Below are 23,081 nucleotides of genomic sequence, written 5' to 3'. Positions count from 1 at the left end.
AACACAAAAGTTCAAAGAGACCAAAGACTTTCAAGTTATACCATCTGTGAAACTTTCATCTGCCTTGAAAAGTCTCCTGCATCTCCAACCTCTGCCCCTGGGAAATTACCATTTGCTGAACAAAGAGATTGTGAGTGATACAAGAGGTGCTGCACCTAAAATTGACCTCTCGGACCATTCTCCCTCAGTTCCACCTCTCGTTGCCTTCCAGCATGACACTGCACTTTCTGTTTAAGGAAACTTTGAGTTCTTTATGTGTCAGAAAAGTCACAATTTAAACAATTTAAATAGGAAAAGATTAGCCTATGAATAACAACAAATTCTCAGACTGATTATTGTCAACAAGTACATGTGAATTTATATGGGTGTCCCTAACACTGTAATTATGATTGTGTATGAATTTCTATCTGTCTGTCTGTATCAAACTAATGAAGACTTTATGAAAAAGTAAATTTTAGTACTGTATATATTTTTATGCATGCCCCTGGCTACCTCAGTTGGATGAGACTCGCAAATTTTAAGGTACTGGGTTTGTGTCCCACGTCGGGCGCCACCTTCCCGTGGGCTCACCACCTGCAGGAAAGGTTCTTAATCGGTGCAATGTGATCTGGGTGACAGTGCTCAGACTGTGATGACCTGGAAACGGATAAGCGGGAGAAGATGGATGGATGGCTATTTTTATGAATCCTGACAAACTTTTACATGTCCAACAACGGTGGATTTATTTGTGCCTCATCACTTGTCTTTGAATTGTATTGCACCTAAAAGTGACTTATCTTTGTGATGTATTTGTTGAATCTCGTCTCCCATTGTACCTTTTTTCATTCATGGTACATCACTAAGTAATGCTTGATGAGTCCTGGGGACTTATAAAAGTAGATTATGGTGTCGCAGTTGACCTGCTGGCCATTTGGACCTCTCATTCATTCACATGATCACTTTAAGTGAAACGCATTGTGACTAATACGTTTTTCCCCAAAAAACTTATCTTATAATCATGTACATATTAATATATATTTGCATATTTTTTGTTACAAGTGCTCAGCTCAGCAGTTTTCTTTTGAATCACCAGAGTAAATATTAACTACTTTTATTTTGAAGCCTGGGCGCTCACACCGGAAAATGGTTAGCTGTCCGGCATACACTCCAACTTGGCGGAAACTAGATCCGCTTGTGGCTCCTCATCTTCCCCATGAGCAAACTGAGACGAGCGGTGCTGTGAAGGTAAGCAGGATCTTTATTTCAAGCACATTTCACAGTCTGGCGGCACATTTAGCTCCTCTTCCCGGTCACCGGAAGTATTTTCTTCCCGCCTGGCCCCGGGGGTTAGTGCACGGAGGCGACCCCCGGTGTTTCGGATTAACTAGTTTCCCTGTTGATTGGTGACCGGCTTCCTTTAGACTCCGTCGTTACTGCTAGTAACTGCAGATATACAATATTCGTTGCCTTCCTAGCGAACGCCGTTTAACCGAACTTTACAATGGAATTTCGAAGTGCCTCACCTTACGTGAGCCTTATTTTAACATCTCTTGTTATTAGGTGCAAGAAGCCCTAAAGGAAGTCGACCACCAGTTAACTTGGAAACCACTTAATTCGAAACACCGGTTTTCCTCCGAGGGGCTAATGTGAATGACAGGAGGCTCCTCGGTAACTTTCCCCACATCACCGGAACATGGAGTGCAAGCTGCGGCCGCTGACTGCTCACTGACCGCTAACCGAGCACTCTTTAAACGTGGTGTTAGCCACAAAAGATGCACTTTATCTGCCACTCAGCCCCAGCCGGATTTTCAACATATGCTAGCCGACTAGCACGTAAGCTAGGTTCAACAGCATGTATCGCTTTAATAATGGAAGAAGTGAAGGCACAGACGTTAATATTATATCCACTATAAATGTATGGATCTCATATAAATACAACCATTTTGCTATAAGGTTGAATCTATGCTCAACTTGAATAATTATATATGTTCTGTATGGGGACTCGAACCTGCGACACAGGTTGCACACTCCTGATATTTTAAAAGGGTTATAGTTTGCAAAATTCACTTTCTAATGGTTTTCCAACAGTAGTATGCGTCCCCATATCTTGGAATGATGCCACTGAAGCGAGGAAAGTCAGTCATCTCTCTCCCTGGCTTGTTTCAATTTTTAAAAAGTGTGTTGCTCCAATGAGCAAATCATAAATCAAACCCTGTATTGTGTCACAGGGGGTTTAGCCAATCCCAATAAAGGTAGGCCCTCCCTTTGACCCGCCCACAATCAGGCAGCTCTGCTCTGGCACATGGCACCATGAGAGGAAGTACTTCCTCCTCTTCCCAAGATAGGCATGTGTGGGCGGAGCCAGTCCAGCTCACACAGACACAGCAGATTCTGAATGCAGCACGTATGATTACATTTTCAAATGGCTGAAAATCAAGGAAAAGCTGGATTTGGGGCAATAAACTTACAAATACATTCATGTTAATATTTTTTTCCCACTTTGCTGTGGTAGTAAGAGACACATTTATCTGATAACGATAGTTATATTCCACTTTACACGAACACTGTTTTGTTATGTTGGTTTAAAAAAAAAAATAATAATTAAATTTATCCCTAGGTTGATGTATTTACCTTTGGAGTGTCTGAGGCCATGTTCATGGACAGACTACACCACAGGATGACATCACAACATTAAAAAAAAATCTGAAACAAAACGTGGGGGAAAAAGGAAAACGTTTGGAGCAATCAGTTCGCAAAATGTGACAGCATGGTGTTTTCATGAGCTGGGAGAGGATGGCAGCAGGGTGACGTCATGGGCCAGATAAACAACGGGAGGCTTATTGCACAAGTAGGCCATTGTCCCAAGTCACACTAATCTCTACACGGCCTGCCAGCAACCTCACAAACAACCACACATTATTTTCGTCTCACTCTTGCTGTGGTTTCCATCACTTGTACCCACTTTATAGTACGTGTTTTAAGTGTTCGCTGCTGTTCTACAGATATCAGAAGTAGAACAGGGTGCGCTACCAGTGTTTCAATGCCATCTGCCACTTTAGCGCCAATGCTAGTTTGCCTACTAATCCAGAAATTGAATATGATGTGAAAATCTTCACTGAGCTGAAGGAAATTCATTCCGACTTTATGTTAAATGGCACAAAACGTTATTTATTTATTTTTATGTTCTCCATGACGTTCTTTTCGCAATTCAGTCTGCAACCATTTTTGTTTGGCTTTGGCTTTTAAAAATTTGTAAATTGTTATACACCTTTCATATAGACCGATCAGCCATAAGATTAAGACCTGGCTAATATTGTGTAGTTCTCTCTTGAAGCTTGGACTCCATTAGACCTCTGAAGGTGTGCTGCGGTGTCTGGAAACCAAAATGTCACTGAAGGACCCTTTAAGTCCTGGAGATTTCCAAGTTTTGCCACCATTGGTCAGAGTGGCGTCTCTAGCACATCCCACAGACGCTCTATTGGAGTGACATTTTGGTAATTGGAAGACCACGTCAACACCGTGTACTTGTGTTCTTCAAACACTGCTGATTCAGAGCAGAGCTCATTATCCTGCTGAAAGAGTCTGTTTCTGTGCTCTGTTGGTCAGTCCTGACGCTCACATGCTCGTTGTTTGTGCTTTCAGTGGTGGATGGCTCAGCTTTTTGATGGATACTGACCACAAACAAAGCAGGCGACCCCTCCTGGAGGAGAACCAGTGCAGCCTTGATTCTCAATATGAAGGGAAATTTAGCCTTTACGGTGGCGGCTTTGCTGCCCTTTCGCACCACAGTAGTATTAGGCTGTCACCCTAAAGTGGCGGCACCGACTTTTAGCTGCGTCATTAATTCAGACTGAGACTGAGCGAGAACAGCAAGGCTGTAAATAGCTCCTGGACCTGCGAGTCAGGGGGGGTGATCAGTCGGGTATAATCGCTGAGGGTAGGTGTGCTATTGCAGATTGAGGAGGAGTCAGCTCAGGAGTTATTTTGAGAGGGGATTTGGGTGAGATGTTCCACTGGACCCGGTCTGCTTCTCTTGATTTTTAAGCTTAGCCTGATTGGGCAGCTCGCATGGAGGAAAAGAGGAGAAAGCAGAAGATGACCGTGGGTACGTCCAAATTGTCCCTCCTATCTCCTTATCTATTGACTTTACCTTAACCCCGTGGATGACGTCACGGGGTTAAGGAAAGGTGTTATGAGGCTTCCTAAAGGAGTTAGGGTACGTCCGAATAGTCCCTCCTATCGACTTTTCCTTAAACCTGGAAGTGTTTTGTGTGGCGGCCATGTAAAGGACTGTCCAAATTCTCAATAAGCAAAGGAAAGGAGGCTCGTTGCTTCGTTTACAGCCTCCTTTGGCATAGGAACCACTGATGCATCCTTTAGCGAAGGAGGCGAGCTCACGCTGCCCCACAATTCCTTGCGGCGACAACATTTAACGGGACCCGCTCATCTGAGCATTTACGGAAACTCACGATGTCGGAAAAAGGGAACAGATCATGTAAGTTACCAAAGCAATAATCTGATTGAACAACTTTAAATCATCTAAAACCCAAATGCGCTTTTTGTAGTCCATTTTCGGAAACTTGTAGTTCTTTCCTCCACCACGGCGGACATCACTAACTTGCGCCGCCGTCGGATTATTATGACTTCACTAAGTGAAAGTGCGGTTCGACTGCCACACCAACGTGATCGCCTTTCACCGAGGGTACGTCCGAATTGTCCCTCCTATATATCATTTTCATATGTTACTGACCATGTGAAGAGTAATTGTCTTAGTTATTGAGAACACAAATGGACAGTTTAGTTGGATAAACAGCCTTTTGATTGCTTTTGTCTCAACAAAACGAATACGAATTTCTTAATAAGACACACGTATAAAAATGATCATTGTGCCTTTAAATGTTCGCTGGCCTGTCTAATATCTGGTTCTGTCATTAAGTGCAGCTAAAGCTTGGCACAGGACGAAGCTCTATAGTTTGGATGTTAATGGATCTTAAAAGAAACAAACCTGTCTCACAATCTCAAGTTTAATGGTTCGATCCCTCATTGATCAAGACACTGCACACTAAGCTGCTCTCTGATAGTTTGTGCGTAGCTCACATGACAACCTCACAACTTGATTACTCCATCATTTTTTTCCCCACCATTTTTTAATGTGTAAAGCAATAAAAACAGCCTGTTTAATAATGTAGAAAAGCAGTGCCACAGTGTTAAGATGTCGACATGTTTTTTTATTTAACTTTTATTTCTGTGGTTTGGGTGAGTGGGGGTGTTAGCCGGGCATATTAGAACCCAACAAGTAACGACGAGCCAAAATGAAAAAACAACCTGAATTGTTATAACAGTATATTTTAGAACAATTCAGGTGGTTGTCAACATGTTGGGTTGTTGTTACATCCTGGACTCTAACAAGACTGATCATGCGGCAGTATTTGATGTTTTATTTTCTTAACGACACACTCCTTTGCTCTGGTGGGAGAGGGGTGGGGTTATGGTCTCAGGTTCTTCATTGACAAGATCTTTTCTCTGTTGTCGTCTTTTCAATTCTTTTCTTCTCCTCCACCTCTTCCTCCTTTCAGCTATCTCTTCTCCTGCTCCTCCTCTTATTGCTCTCTCTTCGCATGGTCCTCCTGTCTCTCCTCCTCCTGCTCCTCCTCCTTTCTGTTCTTTCTTATCGTGCTCCTCCCTCTGCTCCTCCTGCTCCACCTCCAGCTGCTTCTCCTCCAGCTGCTGATCTTCCAGCTGTTTCTCCTCCCTCTTCTTCTCCTCCTGCTTAACGTGTTCCTCTGAGGTGCACACCAGCTCCATGTCTTTGTCAGAAGATTTCACGTTGCCATTTTTCACTTCTTTGCTCAAGTCGTTCAGCTCCTTTTGCAGAGAGCTGATTTTCCTTATACTTGATACAAGTTTTTTTTTCTTTTTCTTTTTATATTCTAGTATTTGTCATTGCTAGTTGAGGAGCATACAACATAAACAGATGCGTGAGTTACCAAACATTGGTAAATATTGTCCAAAGGGTTTTCCCTCTTTCTGAGCCTCCTGCGGCATCATTTCAGGGTTGAACCCACAGAACTAAAGGCATCACACAAGTTATTTAGGAGGCAAATGAACCGCAGTAGCTGTAGAAGTAGACGTGTCCATGTAGGCACAAACATAACTAAACTCCAAACTCTTCGCTCTTTTTTTATTTTTTTTCAAACGTTCAGACCAGGACACTTTGTTAGTCAGTATCAACCTGATCGTCCCCGTGTCGTTTTTAAACTGCCTGAGAGCCGAGTACGACGCCCTGCACAATTAAGTTTTCTCGCTGTGCATGAGCTTCAGCGCTCAGATTGTTGCTCCTCAGACCTACTTGTGTTCTAATAATAGACCCTCTAATGTATTTCCAGCTGCAGGTCCTGAGGGGGACATGACAAAGGAGGATGTTTCAGAGCCAGTGGAAGGGGACGCCGTCCTGGGCTGCTGCACCAGACTCCCTTCTCACCAGCGGCCGGTCATCCACCAGGTGGCCTCTGCGCCCATGCCCAGCGACTGTGGTGAGGACGCGCACATGGACACATGTTCCCGCATGAGTTTTAAGTTTTGCATCTGGAAAGTTTGAGAATATTGACTCAATCGTATTTCGAGTCCTAGAGATTCCACTGATGTCTCTCTCTTCTTGTTAAACTGGGGAAAAAGGACATAGTTTCAGAAAGTGGTGTTACAAGTTAGTTGGTTAGTTAGTTCGCGTCCTCATTGTGGTAAATATCACGACTGCACAGGACATCTAACAGAGAGCAGATAATTCATTGCTTTCTTGTCGAGTTATTTAGATTTTAATCCCTCTAGAATTAAATAAAAGTGCAATTAATGAGTGCTTTAACTTCTTTTTCCTAAATAAGTTTAAACTTTTACCAGCTGGCAATTTTCAATATTAATTTTCTTTGACTGATCATTTTCCAAATTTGTGACCTGCTCGTGAGTCTCGTCTGTGATGGGATGGTTTTACTGCGATGAAACCATTCCTCTGCTTTTAGCTCGTTTATGCATTTTGTAGACATCATAAACTGTCCAGGAGTTATATAAATATGAATATGCATACTTAATACCGGGCTTAAGCTGCCTCCCGGCTGATGTCAGGGTGTCCACAAAAGGAGGATAACGTTCTCTCTCCTCGGCCATGACGAAGTGGAAATGTTAGTTTCACAACTTCACCAAGCTTTGTTGATTCCAAAGTATTACGAGTGTCGTTCATACGGTGATAAAGCAGAGCAACAGGCTCCTTATCGGAGTTTCCTGATAGTTAGCACAATGAGTGAAGCGCATGCAGAAGCTCCCTCGTGGTGATTGCTACTTGTTTTCAGCCTCAGTCGGGCCCTCTAATGCTTCATTTGGTTCACGGCGGGCCCTCCTCTGTCTCATCTGATTTCACTTCGCCTCTGTAAGCACAGCGAGGGGCATTTCCCCAGATTAGTAATTTGGACTCAATCGATTGAGGAGTCTGTTGTGGAAAGTTAACGCACCTCAGTGCTGCAGAAATTCATTCTTGCTTATTTTCTCTTTTTTTTTTTTTTCTCCCAGAAAAAGCTTGAGATTCTCACTTCCACTAACCAGTGCAGGTAATAATGTGCGTGTGCTTCTTGTCCCCCCCCTCCTGTAGAGTTCTCCTTCTTTGACCCCAGTGAGCCGCAGTGCAGGGAGGTCCTTCTGGACCCCAGCACCACCATACCGGAGCTGTTTGCTGTGCTCAGGCAGTGGGTGCCTCAGGTGCAGAAGAACATCAGCCTCATCGGGACCGAGGTGACGCTGTCATGCTTCTCCTGCTTTGCCTCCGCCAGATTCTTCTGTTTTCACTGTATTCAGGGTGGAATTAAGAAATGCTCGCGCTCACACCGCTAAATCTAAACTCTAAACTCATCAAGCACACGGCAAAGTCCCCGCGTACAATCTGCTCCACTTATAAGTTCATTTGCTGGCATTGTAATATTCACTTTTTTACTTAAATAAGTTTATTTTAAATATTTGACCCTTCACTGATTTCTTTTTGATCGAGATCTCTCCCAACCTGTCGCTCATCACACTTTGCACCCTGACTTAAATACTGTGTTTTAAATCAGCGGTGTTATTAGGACTACAAGATTATTAAAAACAAATAATAATGTAAAAATCAAATCACACTTTAGTTTCTTCATGGCCAGCCCGTCCTCAAAGCATCTCTTCCCTATCTTCCACCAAGTCGCTGCAGTGCAGCGAAAGCAGGCATCTCAAGGGTAAAAGCAGGCGATTAGTTTCTCTCACTTAGTAGTTGCTACCCTTGAGGACTAAACGCCTCGTTTCGGTGCCGCTTCGCACAACAATTCTTGTCCAAATTTAAAGAGGAGTGGAGTTATTGAGAGGCCCCGCTCGCTTGTCATTCGTCACATCGTTGCTCCCGAGTTTCACTTTACCGCCCATTATGTAACACTTCCCCACGCCGACACCGGAGCCCTCAGCGGGAACACTGAGTGTGTCGTCTTTGCGCAGATCCTGAAGAGGGGCGGCGGAGTGAATGATCGAGACGGCCTGACGGACATGAGCCTCCTGCACTACTGCTGCAAGGCCGGGGCGCCGGGCATCGGTTGGTTGCATGATCACACTCGGCTGCACTGCGAAGGAGCACGCACGTGCTCTCACTTTATGTTGCCAGTCTGACCACTGGAAGTAATTCTGCGTAACTCGCTGCAGTTCCGCTCGCGTACGAGACACCCGCCAACATCTTTCTGTCCTCTGCTCCTCAGGCGACGCGGAGACGGCGGCCGGCTTCGCCCGTCAGCTCCTCATCGCGGGCGCCGATCCCAACCTCCGCTCACGCTGGACCAACATGAGAGCCCTGCACTACGCCGCCTACTTCGACGTGCCCCAGCTCATCCGCGTGGTGCTGCAGGCCTCTCAGCCCGGAGGTGGGATAGAAACGGCCGCGGCACCCACGAACACGATGTCCAGTGCAGTAGTTTGTGTGGCCTTGTGAGGTTCAGTGTTGACACAGATAATACAAACTTTAATGGTGGCAGCAGAAGTTGATTCCATTCCTTTGGATTACCTCTCATTTTACACAAGCTTGGCATTAGATTAGTAAAAAGCAACACTCAGCAGATCAGATTCAGCCCTGTGAGGGGACACACACACACACACACACACACACACACACACACACACACACACACACACACACACACACACACACACACACACACACACACACACACACACACACTGTGCACTGCGCACTGCAGTGTGAGGTGTGTAGCACTGCGTCGACGGTGCTTTGATTTAATTACACGTCCCATCCGAAGAAATTACTGCACAGCATACAGTTATAAGGTGTTTTCTAAGCTGAAGACTTTATTGTTTTGTTATTTTTAGCACTCAACAACTGCAGTCAACAGACCAGAGTATCACAGATATTTTCTACTGGTTCAAAAGTACACTGAAATGTTTCCAGTTTTCCTCTGTTATAATCATTCATATTGATTCATATTGATCAAACCATAATTGCAATACTTGGTTAATTACTTACTTAGTTAAGTACTTAGATATTTACTTAATCAGTAAAAGAAATTACTTGAACCTCATCCACACAGAGACTAAAACATTTCCTTCCTATCCCAACATGCTGAAACATTGTAGTATTTATTTGTAGTGAAGCTGTAATACGACAATAAAATACTCCCAAAAAATTCAAGCGATATTAAACAACGTCAAAGTGGAACTTACTAGTTAGTGATACAGCAGAGCCGAGAAAGCTGTCCGCACTGACCCGAGCAAATGTTTTGTCTCGTTTCTTTGCTTGTAGACGTCGATGCCACCTGCAGTGACTTTGATTTCGGCACGGCTCTGCACATCGCTGCGTCCAACCTGTGCACCTCGGCGGTGAGATGTCTCCTGGAGCTCGGAGCCAATCCTGCGTTCAGAGTGAGTGTCGTCGCCCCGCGCTATTCTCTAACAAAACTCTCTGACCGTCTCGTATTCTCGTGAGCTCCAACGGTATTTTGTACTACTACCGTGTGTCACAGAGGAAAGATCTGGGTTTGAGTCCAGACTCTGGACTTTTTATGGAGCTTGCAGGTTCATATGAGCATTTTTCTTCTTTTTCATCTTCCGCTTCTTAATCCAAAAAAACATCCTTGTGAAGAAAAAGAAGAAACAACGAAAGCATGCGTTATTATTCTAATTTCTGGAGTTAACCTTAACTTGACATATTGGGAGCGGTGGGACACTACAATGTGGGTTAACGATCTTGCTCAGGGGCCCTCAGCGTGGGATTCCAACCAGCGAACCTCAGATCCCAAATCCGCTTCTTCAACCCCGTGATGAACTAACGCCTCGGCAACTCATTGTCGTGGCTTCCTTCTGGGCGGTGGGGAGAGTTAAGCACTCTCACCAACATCCCCCTCACACGGCTTCCTGCCAGTAGAGGTGCAAATCATTCAGTCGCCGCATAAATACGGAAAATATGCAGATGTAGAAAACGGTCGTCTTCCTCCCTCCGTGCTTTCAGACTGTCATTTAGATGAAGGACTACACCTCTCCGGCTTTTGTTTCGTGCATCTCTTCCTTGTTTTTCTTGCTACCTGCTCAATCCTTTGCCTCCTTGAAGTGTCACGTCTGACTTATTTTGACAGTTCAGTATCTTGTAAAACTTTTGCTGTTCTCTGCCTTTCAAATTAACATCACATTCGTGAAGATGGATGCATAAGGGCGACTTATGGGCACAGATTTCCTGAATTTGATTGAAATAAAGATCAGACTTGATCCATTTTATGTCTTTCAGCAAGTCAGCAAACACTGTTGTCTTCCTGATGTTGCTTACCGGGGGATTTTGCTTAATGCAGGACAAAGAAAAATTACTCTGAGAGAACGGCATCACTCGCAGAGCCAACAATGTTTTACATATTTTTTTTTAAAAACAAATTAGCTCCCGTACATATTCTCCTAGACTCTCAGTGCCAGATGCATCAGCTAAGCACGGCCTTTCATGATTGCTTGGAGCGCAGACAGGACAGAAGCTGAATCATGAAGCTTTTTCATGGCAGACACAGGCATATTTATGATAAGAGGCTTTGCTGCTGCGCACGCTGACTCACTGTCACGGCTTACAGGGCCACTTAATTTCACTGAATCATCGATTGAGGTATTGATTTCTCTGTCTCAGATTTTTATTTTTTTTCCCCCTTTTTTTTTTTTCTTCTGCCATCCCAAGTGCACGGGTCTTTATGTCCACTCATGTGCAACTGCCGCAACACACTTCTTTGGAGTGGTGAAGTTTGTGAGGGCCAAACAAACTGCAAATTGCTCTTGAGTTTTTCTTTCAGCTTCAAGACAGAAGCAACAGACGAATGGGCAGTTTTTTTATGCAAAATCCAATCTTTCTGAAACGTATAGCAGTTGGATTTGTTTCTCCCACCATAATAGGACCTTCGTTCATAAACTATTGGCCACTGTTTCCTTGGCATCGCTTGGAGATGTCGGTGTGAGCTACCTGTCAGCGACACTCAAGCAGAATCCACTCGCAATAGATTTTCACAGTCAGACGTAACATCGCGTAAACAAACACACACCCGGAGTGCTCCCCCCCCCCCCAACCAACGTTCTTGTAATTGCCGTCTCTGAGCTGTCTGTGAGATAACCACAGTCAGAAAATCATCCTCAGCAACCACACTCCTGTAAGCTGCTGCTGGCTCACATGGACGGAAAGCTTTACCTTACACACACACACACACACACACACACACACACACACACACACACACACACACACACACACACACACACACACACACACACACACACACACACACACACACACAAAGTTATCTTGCCTTAATGCCGCCGCCTGTGATCATTATTTTTAATCTTCAAACAACCTTGATGTTCGTATTGTAATAACTCGGGATCTACGTCATGTTGCTATAATTGAAACCCTGGAAAAAACCAAGTCGGCCCAGTGTTCACAGAGCGTTTAGCATGGAGTCAAACATGCTTTCTCCGAAAGATGCAAGGATTCATGTCTTCATTTAAGGTTATACAATTCAGCTGTTTTCAGCCTCATGTCTTCTCCATCCCATCCCAGAGTCACATATTTGTCTGCAGTTTACCGAGTGTAAAGCTTTACAGAGCTGGGATTGTCATGGATTCATCTAACTCCTGTCCCACTTCCTCAAACCCAGGGTGACGAGGGGCTGGAGCAGGCCTCAAATTTGTCTGGGATATTTAGGCTATATATTTGGAGAGAATAATAAGGATTCATAGATTATTTGATGTTGCTGCTCGGTTGATGTTACTGTTAGGTCATATGTCTAAAGGCTATATGTGCTCAGAAGAAGTAACGTAGCATATATTACATATGATCCAGCTATGTGTTTGCAAAAAAGTTGATGATTTTCTACAATTGTCGGGTCTGCGGCTTGTCTGTGGAGCAGAACAGACGGTCATGTTCCCATTCAAAGGTCAGCGTAGGAGAATAAAACTATAACTAAGCTCAGAACATTTCATTACACTTCACACATGCATAAGACATGTGGTTAAGGTCATTATTTGAGCTTTTGGATATATTTAATATTAATGGCAAATGTGTAGTGATGGATGGATAGATTAACAACCTTAATAGTCTCACAACAGCCTGTGATGAGCTTTTTCTTGACTGCATTTAAATATATTTGTTTTGAAAGACAAATCTCTGATAAGTCTGTAAATAAATCCGAGTTAATGAAAAAGGTTTGTCTCCCAGAACAAATGACACAAATCTTTACTGTTGGACATTCATTAACACGAGTCATCATAAAAGCGTATTGAACCATGAATCATCATTTACTACAAAATGAACAGATTGTCATAAAGCTAGACTCCCATTTAGGTTCATTCACACACACACACACACACACACACACACACACACACACACACACACACACACACACACACACACACACACACACACGCACACAGGCTTATTTACTTATATCCACAGTAGTTTATCTTACAGCTTCTGTATTGGATTTCATTAGATCCTTGGTGTGTTGATGATATTGTTTGTGCCCCCTCCTTGCATTTGATCACAGATCCCATCATTCAAAACTCCCTGGAAACAGAAAACTCCCTCCCACTCTTCTCCCCGGGGTTGTGTCTACAAAAAATGTCCTCGCGTGGTGTCACTTCTCTGGACGTCCAGACAGAATTACTCCTCAGTCCAAAACATATGAGATCGCAATCTTTTGGTTCTGTCACACCAGGTAATCTGTGAGGCCTTGGATTTTCTTCCATTTCTGATAGCACTGTGTTTTTCTGGTCCACATTTCCTGTTCATCATTTTCTGACACAGCCGTCAGAAGACATGCAGGGAAAAGGCAGCTGCTTAGAATACAGATTTCCCAGATATTTCTCACTACATCTCCGAGTGTTTCGCCTGGACTGCCTTCGATCTGCAGCCGTTTAGACATCGGACGAGGGCGTTTACTGAACAGCGCCGATCCTGCTCCTCTGAACCGATGCTGGTACACAACAGGGTCCCACCAGATCATAATGTGGCATCAATTATGACACATAATCTTCTTTTTTATTTAGAATTTTCTCATCAAAGCCGCTTGTAAACAGCTGCCGTGCCAGTTCTTTGTATGCATGGATTTTCCCACTGGAGGTCACCAGAGCACCATAATCCAATAATATCTTCTCTCCACTGAATGCAAACTACAGGGCATGTGGACACTGGTTTGGCATTATCCAGCCTGGCTTTTATAATTCTTTAAAAATCCTTGTGTTTGGAGGATTTCCAGGTCAAAGATGTTTGCTTCTTATCTTACAAAGCAAAAGTAAAAAATGCCACAAAGAGCAGATTATATTCTGTGTGCTTTATCACTTCAAGTCTTTGCTGCTGCTCCTAAGCCCCAGCTATACGTTCTGCGGGTTTTTATCAGTTCTCATATTGCTATTTATTCATCTTTTCTCAATTAACCTTGTCCTTTAGGCTGTTTTTTTTTTTAATGTGTTGCTTTTACACTACTAATGTTTGCAGTTAAACAGGAACAATTGGCTATATTGCTGATATATTTGCATTTTTATTTACGTTTCAGTGCATTCTATGTTCTAACGTTTAGCTTGAGCAATAATGGTTCTTACAGGGGCACAGATCTGCTAATCTGTGTCCTCAGAGGTGCTGTGCCTCATTAATGTTGAACTCACTGGACACAAAATATGTCTGGCTTTGTGTGACATTAGCATTATTCTGTATCCCCTGTACCTGTGATGCATTTGCACCCTAAACTATAGAATCGCTCATCTTCTCGAGAGGTGCTGTCTGCATGTGCCTTTGTCTTTTGTTGTCTTCTTCTGGAATTGGTTCATAGATTTCTTGTGTTAACATCCATCTTCTTCCAGCTAATTGACATAGCCTCGGCTCAGTTCAAGTGAATCAGTCATTAGGTACTAACTAGAAATGGAACTTTGCTACTGTACCTGTATTCAGTTATTCGATTTCAGTAACTTGCAGAACACAACCCATTATGATTATTATTATTATTATCATTGAAAACACCAGCTATGTCTCTGTGTTAAAAACCCATTTTAGCTGCTGTGTTGTTTATTTGCCTCATTGTCAGTCAGCTTCTCCAGCACTGCTGTGGAGGAAGAAGCTTCCGACTCCTCATGTGCTTGAGCGTACTTAAAATACTTAAATTGCAGCATTCACGTTTGAAAAATGGTGGCGTTGGCTGGTGGAGTCAAGAAATTCAGTTTGCCTTATTTTTTTTATTCTTTATTTTTTTGGAAAGGTCAGACTTTGAAATGGTTTAATTTGATGTTTGTCTTCTCTGACCCTGCAAAGATTCATCACAACAAACCTTCAGTCTGAGCAGTGCAACATTTTTCCTTCCTTTCCTTTTATTCCTTTCTATTTTTTTTTCGGGTGGGGAGTATAGAAAAATAAAAATGTGGCTGGCCTTTCATGCTTTTCTTCCCACACATCTTATGGATTAATAGCTATGGCAACTCCTCATGCTTTCTATTAAGGAAGGAGTTTCTTTTGGTGGATTGCTTACTTAATATTCTTTCAGCCTCAGTTTTGATGGGAGTCACTGTTGCGGGTCCCTTTTGCATTTGGGTAAATAGACGTTTCCCAGATATTTGACTGCAGCCTCTAAATAATTTTGCACCTAGAGAATTTACACAGAGTTACAACTACTACCTGGTAAAGACTTTTTGAGGAGGTTCCTTCCTCATTGCTTTGATATTACACTGACATCTCCTCCTGTCCATTTGTGGAAGTGAATGTCACTGAGACTTTGACACTGCTTCCAGTCGATGGATTGAGCAAGTGGAAAATGCACCATTGATCTGAACTCCATCTACCATAAAGAAAACCTGTTTTGCATTTTCTTGCACATGTTTGACATTACAGTCTTAGTTACATAATGATCAAACCAAGCAGACATCAGCCCGTAACTGATCAGGCAGGCGACAGATAAAGAGACTGACAAACTAAAAAAAGTGATTTGACACCAGCTTTTCACTGCCGATGGGGAAAAAAAAAAAAAAAGCAGAATTTTTTTCGAGGGTACTCTTAGCAGCTTTTCAGAACATGAAATGAACCCTGACAATAAGCACGAGAGCCTCCTCTAACCTCACAGTTTCATTTGAATGTGTAACTCATTTTCAAAAATGTCGGATTCAAATTAGGGTTGCTTTATTGAAAAATTTTGGTCGATTTATCTCTGATTGTTTTGGTGCAGTGAAACCAGAACCCTTTAATCAGCTAGTCTCATAAACACTCATTGAATTTGCGATAGAACACAAAGAAACGTATGAGATGTTAAAAGTAAGATATTTGAGCTTATCTTTTCATTTAGAGGCGCTTTCCTAACTTAAAAAAAGAATTGGGACAAGTGCTACAAAAGGTTGGAAATGTAGTACAAAACGTACAGTTAGATAAGCAATACAGTTTTACAAATCTGTGGAAAAAAACTGTCTGAATATATCAAACTATATCAGAAAGTTTTTGCTCAGCATTTCAATGCAAAGTCAAAACATCCCACATCTACAGTGTTAGCAATATCATCAAACCATTCGGAGATTCTGGAGAAATATCTGTGCATAGAGGACAAAACTAAATAACATCAATCTTTGCTGATCTTTGATCTCTTGAGTAGTACTGCATGAAGAATTGTCACAGTTCTGTACTGGAAGCTACTGCCTGGAAAACTGAAAGTTGAAGCTGCATCATGCAAGTGTTTTTGAAGCCTTGCGACGTCACTTCCTCCTGCAGACTGACAAGGAGAGGGGTTGTATGGTGTGGTTGCACTGTTTAAAAGCTGGAGTTGCATTGGTGCCTACGGTGTGTGTATAGATCATTATCCGTGCTAGAAAGTGTATAGAGGTTTGCATCTGCTCCCAACTGGACAATGTCTTTTTGAGGGACGCCTTGCATATTTTAAATAGCATGCTGCATCCATCACAAGGTGCTGAACTGGCCAGCCTGCAGTCCAAACAGAAAATCGTTAAATTCCTATAAAAGCAATCCTCTGAAAAATTAGAGCTTGAACTGTTACTGGAATAGTGCATCATACAAGAATGAGCCATTTTTCTTCTAAAGCTCAAACCACTGGTCGCTTCATTTACTAGATAATTACCAGAATGCTGTTGCCAAAAGAAGGGAAGCTCCACACGAGGAACGTGGCCCTGGTCCAACTTTTTTTTTTTTTCCAATTTAAAGAGGCCTCGTATAGTTTGATGAAATGGTGAACTGTGTCATTTGATGATTTATTATGAGTAAGAGTTGTAATTTGGGAAAGAATTTGGAAACAAAATGAAAAGCAAGTTTTATAGAGCGTGTTTACCGCCTCACCTAAAGATGATTGAATGTCCCCAGATGTAAAAGTGGATACATTCCCATATTTGGATGAATTAAATGTGATGCAACAGCTCATGGTCTAATAGATTACAGTGTATTAACCTTCAAATTGCTTTTCTGTCGGTGTGCCATTTGATCAACGTCAAATGGACCTTTTGGTGAAAGCAGTTTACTACTGAGCCATCAAACAGGCCAAGGAACTTCATCAAGGCTTCTGTTGCGCAGTGCTGACATTAAGTTAACATAATGTGAGTGGACACGATATGGCTGCATCATCCACAGTGTACAGAGCGCTTCGCTGTGAGAGCTTGGCATGGAACTACATTAGCACTCTTACAGTAAATGAAACACATTGGAGCTGTCTAGATTTTGTCATTGTTCTGTCGAAAATCCCCCAATCTCAAGCTTGAGCCAAGAAGAGCATTTACATAACTTCTCCCAAAATCATCTTTGTGTTTCTTTGCTTGGACCAGCTCTGTGTCTTAGCTACATGCTCATTCAGGGGGATTGCGATGTTACAACATATGATCCACATGCCGCAGCATTGAGAGACCAGCTCCTTTTTGATTTCAATCAAAGACCTCCTTGCATTGTTGCCGGAGGGGCTGGCAAATGTTTCCCCAATTACTCCGGCAGAGCAGTGCCGGATGAGCTCCCCTCGCCTGTCACGCCTCCACAGCCATCTTGTCCTACCTCCACCGCTTTAAGCTGGCTTCTTCTAAGCTCTCGCTAACTGAAGTTTCTTTGAGCCACTCGACTAAATGGTCATGCTGTGCATCTGCCGAAAAGGCTTCTTTGTGACACATCAAGGAGGACTCTGTTCATGAAAGCAGAAATCAAATTAAGGGCTCCCGTTTAACCCAGCACCCTCATCCAGAATTTACTTTATCTCACTGATCTAAAGCACATCGCAATGGTACATTTATACATATTCAGGTCCACTTCTGCTGCTTTGATAGCAGCTGGTTGGAGCATATAGTAGCTATCCCCATTTGTTGGTGACTTTCGCCAAAACATGACAGGAACCAGATTTGTATTTTTTTTTTTATCGAATCAAATCAAACTCGTCTATGAGAAAAGTAGATTAAGAAGAACCTGACTGATGACAGTCCACCATTCTTAAATGAAGAAAAGTTGTGACTCATAACATCATCTCAACTTTCTTTTGTGACACCATGTACAACCTCCAAGCTGCATCAGGTATTCAACAAAGTCAATGTCTCCTGCTTCCGATAATGGTTTGACCCAACCGCGTGTGAATTAAAACGTTGAATTGACGTTACTCAAGCACAGTACTGCTCTGGCAGCATCGGCATGCTTTTCATAATCCATCGCATTAACCAAATGTCACACTTCCACACATGGTTGCCACACAAGTTGCTGGCAACAACATTGCAGGCAACTTTGTGTCCAGTCTCTTGTTGAGGTGAGGGATTGTGACTGGAAGATGACACACTCGACCATAACCTGCCCTAAAAATGTGTAGAACCCTGATTTAATAATCTGGGTTTAGTTGGTTGAATAACACACAGTCATGCTGTTGATACTGGACGAGGAATTGACAAATGTGTCAGAATGAAAGTACGTTCCATTGCCTCACATCTTTGTTTAAAGGTAGACATTAAGGGAACTTTGGTTACCGTACTACCGAACTATAAGCCGCTGCTTTTTTCACAGACTTTGTACCCTGCCGCTTAAACAATGACGTGGCCAATTTGTAGATTTTTACGGGTTTAATGAGCTTCATCCCGCCAATACATGGGTGGTGCGTTCAGGTGCATCACGTAACTCCGACCTGCTGAGCTCTTGGTTGTAATTCACTTACCTTCTCTCTGTCACTTGTGGCCTATATCTGTAAAAAATGTTTTCCTCTTTTCAAATTTGGTGGGTGAGTCTTATGTTCAGGTGCGTTCAATAGTCCGGAAACTATGGTAATTTGGAACAGAAAAGGGTGCTTTGACTCACATTTATTCACTTACAAACCTCTTTTCCCACACCAAATGTAAATGTCTCTAACCAGATGGAGTTTCAGCTCATTTGATTCGAACGTACATTGATCAGTCAAGCTCTGTCAGGCCCTCAATTCCTGCAACATTAAAATCAGGCCGACTCCTTTCTTCTAGCATACACTTTGTCCTCATGCACATACACTCCAGGTATATGAAGTACTATAAAATCAGAACTATAACCCTTACCTCTTGTAATTAATTTTTTCCTTTGGGGGGGGGTGGACTCCTGCCTTACGCAGGAGACCTAAATGGCTCCGTCTTGTTCCTTAGTTGTTTACATGAGGAAGGCCATCAAGAAGTTGAATTTCTGCTCTGGGCAGTTTTTATTATCGGAGGAGCGTTTCAGTAAGTGGAGCAGTTTTATTGGACATAACTTTAAAAATCCATAAGAGTGTCTGGCTCACTTTTTTCTCAGCCCTAATTGATTGAGAACACGTTGTTGAGTACCTTGTCTCTAAGTAGAGAACCTTTCGGCACCAGGACACTATCACTTTGTTTAGTGAGATAAAAGATATGACCTGGACTTTAACTCTTGTCTTCCTAACATTTTGTCTTTTAAGTCTCTCCTGCCTATACAGATAAAAGCTTTGGTTTAGATGCAGTTACACTTGAGTTTAATCAATGAAGCGCTCACAAAAATACAGGGTTTACTCCAGAGTCTTCTTTATCTTTTTTATAAACACCACACATTGCGGTTGCTTTATCTCCCATTGATTGTTTTGAATTTGATTCTGTTGGTAGCTGGTTGTGGCCGGGTGTTCGATCAGTTGGTGTATTGATGCAGTGTCTGTCACCATCATTGGCTGGAAAGTACATGTGGGGAAAGTGTATTTGACTGACAGCAGATGGTGGAGCTGTAGTTGTTGAGACAATGTGTACTAGTAACTCACTAATAATCCTCTGCCACATGATTTGTAAATCAGAGCTGTTTCGGGGTTTATTGATGGTAATGAGCAGTTTGACCTGTTGTTTTTACTCTGTTAAGTTATGGTCAAAAATCAACGTCTTTCTCGACTGTGTCATGACTTTCAGTCCATATTCTCCTGGGACTTGGTGGCTTTATAGTTGATAGTCACCGTTATAACAATTCAACCTGGTCGTCTGTCCATACGAATGCCCCTACTCAGAGGCCCAAGGTCAACCCCACGGGGGGGACGAGATGATTTCAGGAGGTCGTCAGATGATGGTGGAAAACATTTTCACAAGTGTTACATGATTTCAGAGAGGGATCAGTTTTATTGTTAAACCGATACTCCTGATGATGTTATGTTCATTTTGCATGCAAGAAAGTTCAGTGTGTTATTGTGGCAGTATATCATCTGTGCTTGTGCCTGCCTTCTCCTGCTACAGAACGAAAAGGGACAGTCCCCAGCAGACGTGGTGCCTGACCCCCTCGACATGCCCTTGGAGATGGCGGATGCGGCGGCGGCGGCCAAAGAACTCCACGCCTTGCTGAGACAGGCCCTGCCCAGGCCCAGCTCTCCTCTGCCGCTCACGCTGCTAGAGCAGTCGCTCCCTCCAGCGCTCTCCGACAAGGCCAGGGTCCAGCTCACCTCCATGGGGATCCGGCTGGGCGACAGAGTGGTGATCGCTGGACAGAAGGTGCGTCACAGAACGAGAACTATTCATGGTAATGACTTCACATTCAGTCAACGCTGAAAGATTTTTCTTTCTCCTTCTAACGTTCTATCTTTATGGTGTTTTGTGTAACACCTCTGTCAATGTACAGGACTCTCTCTGTGGTCACTCACACTGTAGTACAGGACTTTGAGCCTGTTCTCGGTTCAACTACACCACACACACAAAAACAAATGACACAACAGCCTTTTCTTGTGAGACACATGAAATCACTAATGAGACAATTAGCTGATGTACTCTGTAAACAGGTTTGGCTGCGCCGCGCATAATTGTTATGACCATTTTAGAAATGATACTTTCCTTTCATTGCTTCATAATTTCCGTCACTTGGGTTTCGTCTTGGTTCGTGCTGCTTTCAAAACACTTCACAAGCTCTGCTTCAGTCACAACCCAAATGGTGCAGCGAGGGGAGACGGTTACTGTGGAAACCAGACAGAAAGTTAGACTTTTTAGGTTTTCATCTCACTGATGTTTACAGATTGTTCAAAATGATACCGGATGACAAAATTTGTCAGTTTGTCACCTCACGGTAAGGATAGAATAAAGTACAAATCTTCAGTATTTCCACTCAAATAAGCAGAGGGAGATGTGGAAAATTACTTTAGAACAGGACGAGACATTTTTGAAGAAATCTTCTGCCTCGACTGGGTGGGGTTAGTGAACATTGAGGATCGACTATAACGAGACGGGGAACTAATAATTAGATATGAGCAGGAACCACAAACCAACAACTTGTAGGACACGGAAAGGAGAGAAACTCAAAACGTAATGACAGGCAACAATTTCACAAATTTCTGGATAGTGAAGAGAAGTAGAAACTCAAGTTTGTTTAATCATTTCCCCACTAGTCTAAACATAGATAACAGTTGAGAGAGACCTCAGCCTGCTAAATTGTAAGCTGTATCAAATAGGGAAATTTGAAGCCTGATAATGAGAATACAGGGTTAGCCTCCTGAACTGAAACAGTTTCATTTATTAATGGTGCTTAAAACACAAAGGCTTTTTGGACTTATAAGACCGTGAATCTGCAGTCCCTGCTGTAATGTTGGACTCAAACAAAAACTGGCTAATTACGAATTTGAGACTTTCCTATTTTCATTCGTTCATCTAAAAATATATTGCACCATTCACTTTATTTTAAGTATTAATTAAAACAAATCTTTGAAGAAACGGTGATATCAACATCAGCATCCTTTAAGTCAGGCGCCTGCCTGCTGTTTGATTTGTTGATTTTGGCTACAAAGTCAAAGTCGAGGGACTCCGTCACAGAAAGCCCATGGCTGCTGGAAATCACACACGGGGTGTTTTTGACCAACAGTGTAATTCGCTAATGACCAGCAGAGAGACGGGGTGAAATACTGTGCTGCTGCAGAATGTCTGAGTGAACAAAGCCTTGGTGTCCTTGCAGCAGACCTTCATTGTTGAAGTGTACAACAGAGAGCATCCATGTAATCCCATGGTCCCATTATTCCAGCCCACTGTTGTTATATTTGTCAACACCTTTGTTGTTCACTCTTTTAGTCTTTTTGCACTGCTTTGATAGACACTAGAGAATCACTCTGCAGGTCTGTCCTGTTCTTTAATGTTAAAAATAAAGTAAAGGCAAAAGTAGAAGAATAATTGTTAAAGAATAATTGTCGCACAAAGTTACAGCTCAGAAATCCCCAGTGATAATCATTACATCATGTTGACATTAACAGTGGACAACACACTTGTAAGAAGGCTCCACCCAAACCTATAAAAATAAATTGAGGGGACCTTTATGTCCACAGCCCCCCACCACCCCCACCCCGGCACAGGAGCCACACCACTCAGTATGAGTCACTCGCGCTGTGACATTAACAAGATCTCTCATCAGCTTCCCATCGCACTAAAACAGTCATTGGTGTTTGATGGAGCCGCCGGAAGCAGGCTGGAAGCGCTCCAGCAGAAGGCTGAAAGTGATTATATTGTTATTTAAATGTTCACATTAGCAGTGTCTGCATGTCAGCTCAGACGCATGACAGGTGGCGACGGCGAGGGTCTCCCAGGTATGAAATATGCACTTCTTCATGTAAACATGGCAAGTCAAGAAATTTGTGTTTGGTCATTGTATTTGCTTTATGTTGGCAATAAATCTTGTACTGTTATTTGCCCTTTAAATATTTGAAAGGAACAGGTGTTGTGGGACGATCAGGGAAGTTGAGTGTGTGGGTTGCACCCATAAGAAAATGATTATTTGGCGCTTGTAATTGAGCCCTTTGTACCTCCATGTGTTTACAAAAAGGTGACCTAAACCCAGCTTGTGCTGGCGCTTCACATCTAACGGCCCAATAGAACCACGTTGGACAGATCAGTGTGTGAAGAGCATGACGAGAAGGTTGGTGTAGTTGTGGCTGTTTGTGGTTCTTTCACACCCAAAGTAAAAACTCTTATTTGTTAAATGATTATATTGCCAGTATGTATTTCTTTAGATGGAAATCTTCCTTTTTACCAAAAAACACCAAACATGTGTCGACAGCAGAAAAAACTTTTTTTCTGGGTACATACTCTACTTCTCATGCCACAAATGCATGTTCCTCACTATTGTGCAGCCATTTAATATTAGAAATAGTGCTAAATCA

At 42.8% G+C, this 23,081-nt stretch overlaps 1 protein-coding gene across 2 annotated transcripts in view; it reads left to right on the top strand.

Annotated features, from left to right (window-relative positions):
* Nucleotides 1-1,139: 1,139 nt before the first annotated feature.
* The window catches only part of LOC308119359 (CAP-Gly domain-containing linker protein 4), a gene marked incomplete at its 3' end in the record, with an annotated part of 44,346 nt that continues 22,404 nt past the window's right edge, over nt 1,140-23,081 (top strand). The window contains exons 1-7 of one of the 2 annotated variants that reach the window (XR_013935947.1): nt 1,140-1,224; nt 6,366-6,512; nt 7,616-7,755; nt 8,479-8,572; nt 8,733-8,894; nt 9,788-9,906; nt 20,191-20,442. Coding sequence is in view for 1 of the 2 variants with exons in the window: in XM_080479314.1 (XP_080335440.1) it covers nt 1,752-1,812; nt 6,366-6,512; nt 7,616-7,755; nt 8,479-8,572; nt 8,733-8,894; nt 9,788-9,906; nt 20,191-20,442 (975 nt within the window). Of the gene's footprint in view, nt 1,225-1,724; nt 1,813-6,365; nt 6,513-7,615; nt 7,756-8,478; nt 8,573-8,732; nt 8,895-9,787; nt 9,907-20,190; nt 20,443-23,081 lie in introns of those variants that run through there. The other variant, XM_080479314.1, reaches the window with a different exon arrangement.

Source organism: Lipophrys pholis (genome assembly GCF_963383615.2).
Source record: "Lipophrys pholis genome assembly, chromosome: 14".
Lineage (NCBI taxonomy): Eukaryota > Metazoa > Chordata > Actinopteri > Blenniiformes > Blenniidae > Lipophrys > Lipophrys pholis.
Note: the sequence above shows the minus strand (reverse complement) of the source record. Positions and strands in the feature narration are given on the sequence as shown.